We start from the raw sequence: 16,194 nt of genomic DNA, 5'->3' as shown, positions 1-16,194 counted from the left end.
GCCTGCCCTGCGGGCGCGCCCCGTGCCCGCCCTCGCCGCAGCGGCGGCAGCCCGTCCCCGCCACGGACACGCACGGCCCCCTCCGGCAGCCACCTCAGGGCACCCCCCCGCGGGACCCCCCGGCCCCCCAGCACCAGCTCTGCGCCGCCATCTGGGGGGGACCCTGCTGCGCCTCGCCAGCCCCCGTCCCACCGGCACCGGCACCGGTACCACCGGGCTGGCACGGCTCGGACACGACACCAGCCACCCCCGGCAGCTGCAGCCGGCTCCGCGCCGCCCAAGCCGGGCACGGCTGGGCAGGACCCGAGGGGACCGGGGAGCCGCCCACGGCCACGCAGGGCCCCGGCGTGGGGACACGAGCGGAGCCCCCCCGGCACGGGCAGCCCCGCCCTGCCGCCGAGCAGCCCGACACGCTGCACCACGTCCAGGACCTTCTGCAGCTGGTGGTGGTGGCCAAGGGGCCGGTGGGACCACCAGCGAGGGCTGAGGACGCCCGGACATCTCAGGGAGAGGGCCCCCGGGGGCCCGGGGAGCAGGGGGACCTGCATTCCCAGCTGCAGTCCCTGGAAGGGGTGCTGGAGACCAGCCAGCAAACCATCCGGGTGCTGCTGGACGTCATCCAGGACCTGGAGAAGAAGGAGGCGCAGAGGGATGGGTGAGTAGGAGGGGACAGAGTGTGGGGGGCTGTGGGGACAATACCCTGAGGGCTGGGGATGGAGGATGGGGGACCCTGACAGAGATTTGGATGCTGCTGCCTCCTGAAGGACTGAGAAACTCAGAGCTGCTGTCCATGTGGCTCCAGGTTTTGGTGAGAGGTCTCACGTGCCCAGGGATGGGGGATGAGGGGGTGCTGGGTTCCTGCCTGGCTCTGCTGCAGCTGATTTGTCCCTTGGTCACTGGGAGCAGGGATCTAGAATATCACATCCCAGGCCCTCCTCCATCCCTGCCCCATCCTTGGAGGTTCCTTTGGCACAAATCCATGGCTGCTGCCCCCGTGATGGGTTTGGCTGCATCCAGGACCCCCATCCTGCCCTGCCCAGGGCCGGCTCCCAGGGGCAGGGAGTTCCCCAGGCCAGCATTCCTTGGGCTCCCAGGCAGATTTGCCAGATGGAGGAAAGTGAGGAAGGTGTTCTAGGTCAGCCCACCATGGCCTTGAGCTGAAATGCTCCAAACTCATCTCACATGAGGGCATCCAACAAACCCCCAAGAGATGCCAGGCCTGGCATCCTCCTGTAAAATCTTTGGGGCTTCTTCCTGATGCCCAGTATTGCCATGATTAACCATTAAATCAGATGGTTTTGGCTGTGAGGGGAGCACAGGGAACATTGTCCCCATTGCCCCTGTGCCACCCCTGGAGCGCTGGCAGTGGGGAGAGACCCCTCAAGGTTGTCCCAAAACCCTTAATTAAGACCTCAGCTCCATTTACTGTTAGAGTCAAACAAGCAAACAAGACACCCAGGGATAGGAAATCACACCAAACATTATCCTGGCGTCCTTGTGCTGCACAACAGCAGAGCCTTGCTTGCCACAGGTCAGATCCCAGGTGCCCACTGCACACCAGAGCAGGGCCACCAGCCCTGAGACACCCTGGCACCGACCACCAGCAGCATCCCACAAAATATTATCCATATAAAACATGGAAGAGTATCCCAGGATGAGCTCTCCCAGCACAGGGGGCTGGTGTACAAGGCCAGAGCTGCAGGCACACACACATTTACGTACCACACATATATATATGTGTGTATAAAGGGCCTCATGATCTAATTCAGGTGCTGGCAGAATAAATCCCCATTGCAATGTGTAATTTGGTGCATTAGCAGACCCAGTTTCTGAGGGCTGAGAACAACTGTGGTCAAGGTCGAGTAACAGGAGGAAGGTTTCGATGAGGAAATGTGACGTGGATGTGGGACATGTTCTGTCAGCTGTGCCCCCAAATCCACAGCCCTGAAGGGGCCCCAAAGGGACCAACAGCATTCACAGGGCTCCTTCTGGGCAGAGCAGAATGAGCAGGGACCAGCAGTGCTGGGGTGCAGGAGAGCCCCAGTACAGCCCTTGGGATTGGGGTGTCTCAGGTTTGGGGTCTGGCACCAGCAGCAGAGAGATGTGGGGTGATGACTCCTTCTGTGGACAGCATGAGCTGAGCCTGGGCAGGAATCAGCTTAATCCAAGCCCTGTGAACCTTCCTGGAGGAGGAGAGGATGCTCTGGGTACAAAAACATCAAAAAGATAAATTCCGAGCCTAGCGTGGGCTGGAGATGAGTCTGGAGCATCTCCCTGTGCCCATCTGCCAGGGCACGGCTGTGCCAGGGCAGCAGCACGTGCCTTGCGCTCCCTCCATGGCACCACGTGTGGGGAGAGGTGTGGGGAGCCCTGGCATGAGGATTGGGGTGGGGATGGGAGGGGAGGACACAGCAGGAAGGGTTTGGGGGCGCCACAGTGCCCAGTGTGATCCCATCAGAGAAACACCTGGCTTGGTATTAATTGGGATCACACGGGAGGAGAGGGACTGGGATCCCAGAGAGGAAATGGGGTGGGATCCAGGGACGAGAGGGGCTGGGATCCCAGAGAGGAGAGGAGATGGATCCTAGAGAGGAAAGGGGGTGGCATCCAGGGGGAAAAGGAGATGGATGCCAGAGAGGAAGAGGAGCTGGGATTCAGGAGGAAATACAGGGAAAAGAGGGTCTGAATCCCAAGGAGAAAAGGAGCTGGGATCCAGGGAGGAGAGGAGATGGATCCCAGAGTGGAAGAGGAGCTGGGATCCAGGGAGGAGAGGAGATGGATCCCAGAGAGGAAGAGGAGCTGGGATCCAGGAGATACAGGGAGAAGAGGGTCTGAATCCCAAGGAGAAAAGGAGCTGGGCTGCAGGGAGCAGAGTCCTGGCTGCTGGGGTGGGACAGGGGCAGCAGAGGACACGGGCAGACCCAGAGCAGGTCCCCAGGCTCACGGCACATCTCTGTCACAGGCGCCACTCGTACCGGACTGGGCAGGACATCGCCAACTGCGGGACCTGCCGGGACTGTGCCTGCATCATCTACAGGTGAGGGCCAGCCCTGGCTCCAGCACCCCTGGGCTCTGCTCCCCTGCAGTCCCAGAGCTCTCCCCTGGCTGGGAGGCAGCAGGGAGGGTGACAGGGAGGCAGCAGGGAGGGTGACAGGGAGGCAGCAGGGAGGGTGACAGCCAAGCGCGCACCTCCTCTCCCCGTGTTGGGGACACCACACATAGAACACTTTGGGGTGTCTGGGCTGTCCCTGCAGATCAGACCAGCCAGGGTGCTCTCCATGGAGGAGCAGCACCTGGAAGGGGCTGCTCTGGCACCGTGGCAGAGCATTTCCCTCCTGGAGCAGCCATCTATGGGGGAAGCCTCGCTGGCGGCTGCTGCGTGGGCTCGCTCCAAATGCAGCCTGCATCCTGCTGTCCCCGTGCCAGCTCTGCACAGATGCTGCAGATGGGCTCCTGCCCCTCACTGTGGTTTGGGAACACAGGGCCTGGGCTCTGCTCCCCAGCGCTGGCTCTGGGCCAGGGTGTGGAATCCCCTCCCTCTGCCGCACGCTCTCCTCAGATCCCATTTGGGCTGTGGGAAAAGGCATCTCATGCCCTCCCAGCATTGTCTTTGGGGGAATTGGGAGGGTTGCAGTTTTGCTAAAGCTTTCTGCCCTTCCAGGCACCCCTGAGTGTCCTTCTGTCCCTCTGGCCAGTGCAGGTGGCTGGCCAGGTGTGTTCCCATTTGCTGTTAATTAGGGGATGCTGATGTGGGATGTGTAGGACACAGTGAGCTGGTCCCAAGCCATGCTCTGTAGTGCACCTGTGCCACTGCCCTGCCATGCTCTGTGAGCACTGTGCCCCCTCCTTGGGGCACCTCAGGCTGGGGGTGCCCGGCTGGGGTCCCCTCGTGTCCCTGTGCTCAGTGGCAGCACTGCCTCAGCGCTCCTGCTCCCCATACTTGCTCCAAGGGGAGTTTGGAGCTGTAGCTTTGGGGAACTTCAGGCTAATGAGGCCTGACGAGCCTGTCCCCAGGCAGCATGGCAGCGGCACAGATGTCACATCTGGGGGAGGTGGCTCCCCAGAATGGCCACTGGGGACTCGCTGTGGCTTTCACTGCCCCCGTGGCATGAGGAGAGGTTCTGGGGGAACACGGGGTGAGGGAGCAGGGGCAGCACCCCAGGGATGGCCCATGGAGGGGATCAGACCTGCCTGTGTCCCACCCTGGGGTCCCACGGCAGTGCCATCCCCTCCCTGTGTCACTGCAGGGAGCTGAGGCTGCTCCCTGCTCTGCACCCCTCACCCCGATCTCTGGAAATGCCGGGGACACTCCTTGTCCTCGCCAGGGGAGGTGACACGAGGTGACACGAGGTGACAGGAGGTGCCAGCCCGCCGGGGGGGGGGGCTCGTGGGGCGCTGCCCGTGTGCGGGGTGGCAGCGCCACGTGCCCGTTCCCGGGCACACTCGGTGTCACCTCGCTGATGCGATGGGACGGGGCCGGGCCGAGGAGATTGACGCACGTTCCGCCAGGGGGGACAGCGCAGCACGAGGCTGCCGGCAGCCAGCCCGCACCGCAGGGTGCGCGGGGACACCGGGGGCTGCGGGGACACCGGGGACACCGGGAGTGCGGGGACACAGGGGGCTGCGGGGACACCGGGGACACCGGGAGTGCGGGGACACCGGGGGCTGTGGGACACCAGAGGCTGCAGGGACACCGGGAGTGCGGGGACACCGGGGGCTGTGGGGACACCGGGGACACTGGGGAGTGCGGGGACACCGGGGGCTGTGGGACACCGGGGACTGTGGGGACACCGGGATTTGAGGGGACACCGGGGCCTGCAGGGACACCGGGAGCTGCGGGGACACCAGAGGCTGCAGGAACACAGGGGGGCACCGGGAGTTGAGGGGACACAGGGGGCTGCGGGGACACTGTGGGCTGTGGGACACCGGGGGCTGTGGGGACACTGTGAGCTACAGGGACACCAGAGGCTGCAAGGACACAGGGGGCTGCAGAGACACTGTGGGCTGCAGGGACACCGGGGGCTGCAGGGACACCAGAGGCTGGGGGACACTGAGCTCCCCGATGGCTGTGTTGGGGACACTGAGCTGCCCGGGGGCTGTGCTGGGGACAATGAGCTGCCCCAGGGCTGTGTTGGGGACACTGAGCTGCCCGGGGACTGTGCTGGGGACACTGAGCTGCCCCAGGGTTGTGTTGGGGACACGGGGGCTGTGCTGGGGACACTGAGCTGCCTGGGGGTGCTGTTTGGGGGCGCGGGGGCTGTGACAAACAGGGGGCTGTGACAAACAGGGGGCTGTGGCAGGTGAGGGGGCTGCGACAAGGGGATGCCACGCTGCCCCCTGACACGGTCCCCGCGTGTCGCAGCGTGGAGCACGATTTCCGCCAGCAGGAAGGTCGCTTCCAGCGGGTGCTGAGCCACATCGAGGGCGACGCGGGGCCGAGCTCCCCCCCGACGGCGCTGGGGGCGGCGGGGGTGGCGCTGGGGGCGGCGGGGACCCCCTCCCCGCCCAGGCAGGAGCCGTCGCCCGTGTCGAGGCTGCCGGCAAAGCTGGACGTGAAGAAATCGCGGCGCAAATGCTTCTGGTTCCTGTGAGCCCGGAGCGCGGGGGCGCCGGCCCAGCACTGAGCCCCTGCCCACCTCTCCTCCCTCCCTCCCTCCCTCGGTAGGGTTTGGGTAGCACCAGCTTTTCTATTTTTAACCATTCCGTTGAACGCGGGGAGCTCGGGGGTGTGGGAACGGCGAGGGGAGCAGCGGCTGTATTTAAGGAGAATTCAATAAATTCCAAGGAGACGCTATTTTTGTTACATCCTCTCCCGCCTGTGCGCTTCTGTTCTGGAGGAGGATGAGGATGAGGAGGGGGCAGCGGCTGTTTTCCCTGGATTTCCCTCTGTTTGGGGTTCCCTGAGGTGCTCCAGACTCAAAGCAGTGCCCAGCAGGGGCTGCTCAGCCATCCCTGCCATTGCTTCCTGCAGGTTAACTGGGAGCACCGAGGGTTTGCACTGGGCAGGGACAGTGGGGAATGGTCTCTGTGAGGTTCTGGCCTGGAGAGAGGAGATCTGTCCCCAAAAACCGCGGGTGGAAGGGTGGGGGGGGCAGGGACCTCATGGGTGGGGAAGATTCACTGGCTGGTGACAGAAATGAGGAAGTCAAATATCCCTGCAGCCACTGGATGGATGATGGATGGATGGATGGATGGATGGATGGATGGATGGATGGATGGATGGATGGATGGATGGATGATGGATGGATGATGGATGGATGGATGATGGATGGATGGATGGATGGATGGATGGATGGATGGATGGATGGATGGATGGATGATGGATGGATGATGGATGGTGGATGGATGGATGGATGGATGGATGGATGGATGGATGGATGGATGGATGGATGGATGGATGATGGATGGATGATGGATGGATGGATGGATGATGGATGGATGGATGATGGATGGATGGATGGATGGATGGATGGATGGATGGATGGATGGATGGATGGAGATGGATGGATGGATGGATGGGGATGGATGGATGGATGGATGGATGGATGATGGATGGATGGGTGGGGATGGATGGATGGATGGATGGATGGGTGGGGATGGATGGATGGATGATGGATGGATGGATGGATGGATGGATGGATGGATGGATGGATGGATGGGTGGGGATGGATGGATGGATGATGGATGGATGGATGGATGGATGGATGGATGGATGGATGGATGGATGATGGATGGATGGATGGATGGATGGATGGATGGATGGATGGGTGGGGATGGATGGATGGATGATGGATGGATGGATGGATGGATGGATGGATGGATGGATGGATGGGTGGGGATGGATGGATGGATGATGGATGGATGGATGATGGATGGGGATGGATGGATGGATGGGGATGGATGGATGATGGATGGATGGGTGGGGATGGATGGATGGATGGATGGATGGATGGATGGATGGATGGGTGGGGATGGATGGATGGATGATGGATGGATGGATGGATGGATGGATGGATGGATGGATGGATGATGGATGGATGGATGGATGGATGGATGGATGGATGGATGGGGATGAATGGATGGATGGATGGATGGATGGATGGATGGATGGATGGATGGATGGATGATGGATGGATGATGGATGGATGGATGGATGATGGATGGATGGATGGATGGATGGATGATGGATGGATGGATGGATGGATGGATGATGGATGGATGGGTGATGGATGGATGGATGGATGGATGGATGATGGATGGATGGGTGATGGATGGATGGATGGATGGATGGATGGATGGATGGATGGATGGATGGGCGGGCACTGTCCTGCTGCAGGCACAGGGATTTTTGGCCCACTCAGCCCTTCCCAGCAGCTGGAGCTGGAGGGTCTGGGAATCCCGACAGAGGCAGGGGCTATGGCAGCATCAGGGGCTGTGCAGGGAGAGCTGCCAGAGGGCGCCTGTGGAGCCACGAGCGAGCAGCAGGAGCGCGGCACAGCCGAGGATCGCTCTGTGCTGCCCTGGGCTGTGCTGCACCCTCATCCCTCATCCCCCCTTGTTTCCATCACTGCATTTCACCCTCATCCCGCCTCGCCTCCATCGCTGCCCGGCGCTTTCAGCTTTGACTCACAGAGCCTGGGAACGAGGGGTGGAAGCAGGGATGGAGCCCAGCGCGACCCCGCATGCATCTCCTGCCTGAGTCACGGCTGAATCACAGCCGGGCGCTGGCATCGCCGCACGGCCCCGGCGGCGGAGCCTCCGCTCCGGCTGCCCGCAGCTCCCTGGGCACGGCACAGCACGGCACGGTACGGTACGGCGCGGCACGGCAATTCCCCGCTCCGAGCTTCCAGATCGCACACCAGCACAGCACATCGCCCACCCAAAGACGCAGTGCAATTCCTGGGTTTGCCCCCAGAAAGATGCCGAGCCCCGCTGGTCCGGCTCTGTCCCCTCCCATCGCTGCTCCTCTGACCCGCCTCCCTTCCCGCGTGTCCAGCGTGCTCCTCACGCGTTTTTGGCAGTAAAACTGCGACGGTTCTCCGGGTTCGGCTGATATTTCCAGATAATGCAGCCCAAACCCATCACTGCTCCCAAAACAGCTTTTCCTGCCCCGCGGGCAGGTAAAGGCGGGATCAACTCTCATGGGGTTGAAGCAAGAGCAGAATCTTCCCCCAGAGCATCCCACCATGCTCTCCATAAAGGCTATTTCAGGTTTCAAAGTTAATGAGATATTTCGCCACAGTTTCTGAGCTTTCCATCCCATTCCTGGGCTTCCTGATGTTGTGGGGTTTAAGCAACCACATCGCCCTCCCAGGACACAACAGATGCCCAGATGCTCCAGCTCCTGCTTCCCCCTGCATCCCACTGGGCACATCCCTGGCATCCATCCCCATCCTGCTGGGTGCTGGCAGCAAGGCCAGCAAGGAGCAGAGCCAGTCACACCCAGCCAGGCCCCCCAAAGCAGTGTCACCTCTCCCGTGTGGCACAGTGGGACTCACCCTCAGCGGGTTCTCCCGGTCCAGGACGATCACCCTGCGATTGACCGTGTGGAGCAGCCGCTCCAGGACCACCTGGATGTGCTTCTTCACCTGTGCCTGCAAGGTGAGAGGTGGCAGGGCCATGGCAGGGCACGTCCCAGCTGTGGGAGGTGTCCCAGCACGGCTCCTTCAGGGGCAGGTGACATCGGGGTGGTGACACGGGAATGGAGCCTGATCCGGAGCTGGAGTCAGAGCGAGGCAATGTGCTCCAGCAAAAATATGGGATTTGGGATCTCTGTACAGCTCAGCCCTGCACACAGAGGTGCACAGCTCTGTCCACCTCCCTGGCACTGTGGCCACCTGGCTGGGGACAATGGCGACAGCCAAGGATGGCTGAGGATGAGGAGGATGGTGCTGGGCAGGTAAAGGTGGGATCAACTCTCATGGGGTTGAAGCAAAAGAAGAGTCTTCCCTCAGAGTGTCCCACCACACTCTCCATAAAGGCTATTTCAGGTTTAAAAGTTAAGCCCAAAATGAGATTTTTTTCACCACAATTTTTGAGCTTTCCATCCCATTCCTGGGCTTTCTGGTGCTGTGGGGATTAATGAACCACCTCACCCTCCCAGCACACAGTGTCCAGCTCAGCTCCCACTATCACTACACTGCAGGTGGGACACCTGAACCCCCCAAGGGCCCCCAAAAGGGACCCCAGAACAGCAGGAAGGGCAGGAACAGAGCATTCTGTGCATTCCCAAGCCATTCCCTGTGTTGCAGGGACACTCACCAGCTCCACATCCCCACGGTCCTTGTGCCGTGCTCGCAGGTTCTCTGCGCTCTGCAATCACCAAAACAGAGCTGAGACCCCCAGGAATGGCCCCAGCCCACCCCAGACAGGCCACATTTGGGTGGGTGGGTGCCCACCATGTCCCTGCCTCCTGTTTGGGGCCATCACTCTTCATTTTGGAGTGTGATATTGCCCAGGGGGTGACTGGCAATCGCTGACCAGCAGAATTTCATAGGAGGTATAAGGCCATTGAAATTTTAGTTACATTTGGCCTGTCCCAAAATAGAATTGGGAAAAGACAAAAAGTAAAAGTGCCTTGAATCAGAAAGGAAACCAAAGAAAAATAGGAAACTAAATCAGAAATCATACTCATGCCTTATTACTTTGTTGTTTGCCTTAAGTAACGTGATCCTGCCTGTGAGTCAACCAAAAACCAATGTTTGGGTGACCTTGGCCAATGCATCAGGTTTGGATACAATTTGTTTGATTTATTCAAATCCAGAAAAGCCATTCTCCACCTGCTTGGTCTGGTTGGCCAATACCACAGAATGTCTCTCCAGATCTTTCATGATTCATTATCAATGTGATCTCACCTTCCTCCCTTCCCTCATTTTCTTCCTCCCAGCTCTGCAGAGCTGCTGATGTCCCCACCACCCTCAGGTTAATGTCATCCCTGAGCTTGGAAGCCCCTTCCCCACTCATGTGGATGTCGGGCAACCCAGCAGAAACTCACTGAGGTGGAAAACACAAAGTTTGTGTCCCACCCTGGGCATGTCCTGCTGGAATGGTGACACCCACAGTGAGTGAACTCCAACAATACCCTGGCCAGGAATTGGTGATTAACCTCACTCCGAGGGGTTTGGCCAGGTCACTGCCCAGCTGATTCCTGCTTTACCTTCTGGGCCTGGTAGAGAACTTCCAGGATGCTGCTGAGCAGCTCGATGCAGGCGTCCTCCTCCTCCCCTGCCTGGATCAGCTCCTGCAGGATGGGCAGGGCTGCCTGCAGCACCAGCTCCCTGCACTCTGGGGGGACAAGGGGACACGGGCATGAGGGAATTGTCCCCAGTTATGGAGCCACCTCGGGTATGAGGGAATTGTCCCCAGCTGTGGAACCACCCCAGCCATGAGGGAATTGTCCCCAGTTATGGAGCCACCTCAGCCATGAGGGAATTGTCCCCAGCTATGGAGCCACCTCAGCCATGAGGGAATTGTCCCCAGTTATGGAGCCACCCCGGGTATGAGGGAATTGTCCCCAGTTATGGAGCCACCTCAGCCATGAGGGAATTGTCCCCAGTTATGGAGCCACCCCGGGTATGAGGGAATTGTCCCCAGCTGTGGAACCACCCTGGGATGAGGCAGCGGAGGAATCCCTACTCAGGGACTCCTCCCCAGCCTGTGCATGGCCTCTGGGTGGGCTCAGCAAGGGCAGTGCCCCCAGGACCCCTCTCACCGTGGCACTGGAAGGCCTTGCTGCTGGCAATGTCAGTCAGGCACTGCAGCTTCTGCTTCAGCAGGCGCTGGGGCTGCAGGTTCCCCACAAAGTCCCTCAGCACGGCCCTGCCAGCAGGAGAGGGGTTAAAGCAGGAGCTCCAGGTTCTGCTCAGAATGGGGCTGATGGGTGGGGGGACCCCCTAAACGGGGGCAGGATGGTCCCACAGGGCAGCTGTGCCCACCACAGGCTACCAGCAGGCAAACCCTGCCTGAATTCCCAAAATGAACCCAGCTGGGGCTGAGTTCCCAGGCTAAAACTGAGCAGAGCTCCCCAATTTTGCACTGGGAAGGGGTCAGGAGGTGATCCCAGATCCCCTGCTCTGTGCTGGATGCAGGGACAGAGGTGGCTGGGGCAGGTGCTGAGCAGGACAGGGGGACAGGGACACAGGGACCCTACCCCAGCGTGGAAGAGTCAAAGATCCCAAACACGTCCTCGAGGATGGAGGGCAGGTACTTCAGAGCTGCTCCCTGCAGAGACACCACAGAGCTGCCTTCAGACAGGATCCCAGTGTCACCCCAAAAACACAGACACAGCGACACAGTGTCACCCCAAAAACAAACAGTGTGACACAGTGACACCCTAAAAACAAACACAGATACACAGTGTCACCCCAACAACTAACAGACACAGCGACACAGTGTCACCCCAAAAACAAACACTGAGTGACACAGTGTCACCCCAAAACCAGAGACACAGTGACACAGTGTCACCCCAAAAACAAACACAGACACAGTGACACAGTGTCACCTCAAAAACAAATACTGAGTGACACGGTGACACCCTAAAAACAGACACAGAGACACAGTGTCACCCCAAAAACAAACACTGAGTGACACAGTGACACCCTAAAAATAAACACAGATACACAGTGTCACCCCAACAACTAACACAGCGACACATTGTCACCCCAAAAACAAACACTGAGTGACACAGTGACACCCTAAAAACAAACACAGACACAGCGACACAGTGTCATCCAAAAACAAACACAGACACAGTGACACCCCAAAACAAACACTGAGTGACACAGTGACGCCCTAAAAACAACCACAGACACAGCGACACAGTGTCACCCCAGCAAGGGGACAGCCAGTGCCTGGCCTGGGCACGCTCCCTGGCACCCAGGGCCCAGCTGAGCCCTCCAGGGCCCCCCATGCCCCCATACCTGGGTGAGCAGGGTGGGACCCTCCAGCGGGGACTGCATCAGCTGGTTGAGGGCAAGGAAGAATCGTTGCAGGGAGCGCTGGAACTCGGCCACCTCCTTCCCCTCGTAGAGCCTGCAAGGGCCAGAGTCACTATGCTGTCACCACACTGCCACCATGCCCCACTGCTCTACTTGCTGGGAATGCCCCACGAAGGCAGGAATGATCAATCTGATTCCATGTTCTCAGAAGGCTCATTTATTATTTATATATAATTTATATATTTATATAATTTTAATAATTTTTCTATATAATTTGTATATAAATTACTTATATTATATTATATTATATTATATTATATTATATTATATTATATTATATTATATTATATCATATCATATCATATCATATCATATCATATCATATCATATCATATCATATTATATTATACAATACTCTACTAAAGAATACAGAAAGGATACTTACAAAATGCTAAAAAGATAATAATGAAAACTTGTGACTCTCTCCAGAGTCCCAGCACAGCTTGGCCCCGATTGGCCAAAGAGTGAAAACAACTCCCAGCAGAATCCAATGGAACAATCACCTGTGGGTGAACAATCTCCAAACACATTCCACATGAGCACAACACAGGAGAAGCAAATCAGATAAGAATTGTTTTCCTTTTCTCTGAGGTTTATCAGCTTCCCAGGAGAGAAATCCAGGGTGAAGGGATTTTTTCAGAGGATGTGAATGCTACACCACACACCTTCCCTGGCATCTATCCTAGATTGCAAGGCAACGTGTGTGTTAAATCATTATCTGTCAGAGGTGGGGCAGTTATCTGCTGTTCATTGGGCAGTTTTCTGTATCTGTTCCACAGCCAATCCTCCCTCCAGGAGATCTCTGCTGTTCATGGGCCATTAATTATTAATTATCTTCTGTCCATGGCCAGTGAGTGTCCCAGCATGGCTGATCAAATTCCAGCATCCCATTGTAGATGCTCCGCCCAGGGGAGGAGCCAAGCATTCCTCCCTGGATCCAATCTGAGCTTTGGGACACCCCAGCAGCCTTTGCCCCCTGCATTGCCAGAGGAGCAGCTTTCTGCTGCCCTGCATGGCCAGAGGGAGCCCAGGCCCATCTGCAGCAGCCCTGGAGCTGCAGAGGAAAACTCCCCCCTTGTGCAGGATCCCTGCTGCAGCAGAGCCACAGCTGGCACTGCAGGAGGGCTGAGCCCCCATGGGATGGGGCTGGGACACCACCCTGGCACACAGGGGGCAGGGTATGGTCTGACTCTGGCAGTGTTGTTCTCATGCACTGCATTGTTTATTTTATCCTTTCCTTTTTTTCCTTTCCCTATTAAAGAACTGTTATTTCCTGCTCCCCTATTTTTGCCTGAGAGCCCCTTAATTTAAAATTTATAGCAATTCAGAGGGGTGGGGAGGGTTTACATTCTCCATTTCAGGGGAGGCTCCTGCCTTCCTTAGCAGACTCCTGTCTTTCCAAACCAAGACACATGGGTTGCTCCAAAATTTTACCTCAAAATCTGGGGACAATGAGCACTGGCAGGGAAAGTTTTGCCACTCTCAGTGGTGGCTGAAAAGGAGAAGCAGGCAGAGGAAGCAGCAAGGAGGAAGCAGAGAGGGACAGACGTCACCACGGTGCTATTGGGGCACTGAGGGCACACAGGGAGGTGTCCCGAGGTGGGGGACAGGGCTCAATCATCCTTGCAGCTACCTGGGCTCCTCAGAGGAGCTGCAGGCTCTGCTTGTCCAGCTCCAGCAGCAGCACAGGCAATCCCAGAGGCAGCAATCTGCAGCAACTGGCTCTAATTACAACCCAATTCCTGTCGATTACAGCCCGTACAAATTGCAGCACGTTCAGAGCACTTAGAGGATCTGAGGAGCCCGTGTTATTGCATGTTGAGATAAAGGGAAGCTCTATAAAATCACTAAATGTCCTCAGGGATGCCTCTGCTCCAGGCAAACTCATTCAGGGGGCTGTTTGCAAACAAGCTGGGTAATTAATTTCTGCTGCCAGGAGCGCTCTGAGCTGGGAATGTGCTCACACAGGAGGGAGAGGCAGGTGCTGGGTGTAAGGTTCTGGAGCACCTGGGAGGAGATGGAAGTGGTGAGGACAGACAGGGCTCAAACCCTATGGTTAATTAACTCTGGTTAATCCAGAGTGGTGCAAATTGAGTGTGGCAGTCCCTGGGGACACTGGGACACCAGCACAGCTCCCCAGTGCCACTGGGAGGGGACACAGGTGGGGCATTCACATTTTCTGAAAATCCCTTCACCCAGGATTGTTCTCCTGGGAAGCTGAGAAGCCTGAGAGAAAAAGGAAAACAATTCTTATCTGATTTGCTTCTCCTGTGTTGTGCTCATGTGGAATGTGTTTGGAGATTGTTCACCCACAGGTGATTGTTCCATTGGATTCTGCTGGGAGTTGTTTTCACTCTTTGGCCAATCAGAGCCAAGCTGTGTCAGGACTCTGGAAAGAGTCAGGAGTTTTCATTATCTTTTTTAGCATTCTGTAAGTATCCTTTCTGTATTCTTTAGTAGAGTATTGTATAATATAATATGATATAATACTATAATAGGATATACTATAATATATAATATACTATACTGTAATATACTATAATATACTATACTATAATATGATATAATATAATATAATATGTAATATAACTAATTTATATATGGATTCTATATAAAATATAAATATATATAAATTATAAAAATATATAAATATATAAATTATATATAAATAATAAATGAGCCCTCTGAGAACATGGATTCAGATTCATCATTCCTGCCTTCATCAGGGCATTCCCAACAAATACAACACACAGGGATCCCAGCACATCCTGGGCTTGGGGTGCAGGAGGCAAAGCCCTCATTCCCCCCCAAAACAGCTTCCTGCTGAACCCAGGGTGCCTGGGAATGGGGTGACCCCCCAGCTTTCAGTGCCAGCAGTGCCCGCCCTGTGTCCTGTGTGTGTGTGGGGGGGGTCCTTCATTGCCCCCTCAGGACACTTCAGCTTTCGGTGCTGCCTACGTAGAATGAAAGAGGAAGATCTGGAGATGCCAGATTTCCTGATTTCCCCCTCTCCCACGCTGGGAGGGTGTTTGTGCATCACCCAGGCTGGATGTGAGCCCTGTGCCCATGGGGAACAAGTGACACCAGCCCTGGGGGGACTCTGGAGAGGCCTGGGGACACCTCGACCTTTGAGCTGTGGAGCACCCACCCTGTTCCTCTGCTCATCACAGCAGGGTTGGGCTTGGAGGGCACATCAGAGACCCCCCAGCTCCACCCCCACTCCCACCAGGCTCCAGGAAACCTTCCCAGCACATGCAGGGGCACAGACTGCCCGGGGCACTTTGCCATTCCCATCGTGGGAGGGTTTGAAGAGCTCATTGGAAACTCCCTGTCAGGGGTGGCAGAGGTCACTGTGGGGCAGGGTCACTGTAGGGCACTGGGAGCACTGGGAGGGACTCAGAGGAACTGGGAGCACTGAGAGACATTGGGAGAACTGGAAGCACTGGGAGGCACAGCCAGCACTGGGAGCACTGGGAGCTGCTGGGAGCACTGGGAGGCTCTGGGAGCATTGGGAGACACTGGGAGCACTGGGAGGCACAGCCAGCACTGGAAGCACTGGGAGCACTGGGAACACTGGGAGGCCCAGCCCAGCAGCACTGGGAGCACTGGGAGGCACAGCCCAGCAGCACTGGGAGCACTGGGAGCACTGGGAGGCCCAGCCCAGCAGCACTGGGAGCACTGGGAGCACTGGGAGGCCCAGCCCAGCAGCACTGGGAGGCACTGGGAGCACTGGGAGGCCCAGCCCAGCAGCACTGGGAGCACTGGGAGCACTGGGAGGCCCAGCCCAGCAGCACTGGGAGGCACTGGGAGCACTGGGAGGCCCAGCCCAGCAGCACTGGGAGGCACTGGGAGCACCGGGAGGCCCAGCCCAGCAGCACTGGGAGCACTGGGAACACCGGGAGGCCCAGCCCAGCAGCACTCACTGTGCGAAGAGGCGGCGGGAGCGCACGATGAATTTGAAGATGTACTCCAGGGCTTTGAAGGTGCGCGGGAGGGACTCGCAGGGCTCGCCCCGGCCCGCCTGCTCCACGTACTGAGTGAGCACCGCCAGCAGCTTCCTGCGGGAGGGGTGTCCTGGCTGTCCCTGCCCTGTCCCTCCCTGTGCCCTCTGCCATGGCTCCATCCTGGCTGTCCCAGCCCCATGCCAGCTGTCCAAGCCCCATTGCAGCTGTCCCAGTCCTGTCCCCCACCCTTCCAG

At 57.6% G+C, this 16,194-nt stretch overlaps 2 protein-coding genes across 2 annotated transcripts in view; one reads left to right on the top strand and one right to left on the bottom strand.

The window, feature by feature from the left end:
* Positions 1–16,194, bottom strand: part of LOC131084093 (dedicator of cytokinesis protein 2-like) — a 56,245-nt gene that overhangs the window by 23,512 nt on the left and 16,539 nt on the right. Inside the window, 7 exon segments of the mRNA XM_058025205.1 lie at positions 8,499–8,594; positions 9,262–9,312; positions 10,157–10,284; positions 10,712–10,818; positions 11,150–11,220; positions 11,919–12,030; positions 15,920–16,054. Coding sequence (XP_057881188.1) covers positions 8,499–8,594; positions 9,262–9,312; positions 10,157–10,284; positions 10,712–10,818; positions 11,150–11,220; positions 11,919–12,030; positions 15,920–16,054 — 700 coding nt within the window.
* LOC131083548 (uncharacterized) lies at positions 2,476–5,761 on the top strand. Its single transcript, XM_058024338.1, has 2 exons — positions 2,476–3,037; positions 5,363–5,761. Exons 1-2 carry the CDS (start codon positions 2,628–2,630, stop codon positions 5,589–5,591), a joined length of 639 nt encoding a protein of 212 aa, XP_057880321.1. The 5' UTR covers positions 2,476–2,627; the 3' UTR covers positions 5,592–5,761.

The sequence above is a fragment of the Melospiza georgiana genome, chromosome 5, assembly GCF_028018845.1.
Source record: "Melospiza georgiana isolate bMelGeo1 chromosome 5, bMelGeo1.pri, whole genome shotgun sequence".
Taxonomy (NCBI): Eukaryota; Metazoa; Chordata; class Aves; order Passeriformes; family Passerellidae; genus Melospiza; species Melospiza georgiana.
Note: the sequence above shows the minus strand (reverse complement) of the source record. Positions and strands in the feature narration are given on the sequence as shown.

What these genes read in the sequence shown, in the direction of transcription:
- LOC131083548 (XM_058024338.1), top strand. Translation starts at nt 2,628, where the DNA reads ATGCCAGAGAGGAAGAGGAGCTGGGATTCAGGAGGAAATACAGGGAAA. An exon ending in TGTGCCTGCATCATCTACAG is followed by an intron (nt 3,038 to 5,362) that starts GTGAGGGCCAGC and finishes CGCGTGTCGCAG; the next exon opens with CGTGGAGCACGATTTCCGCC.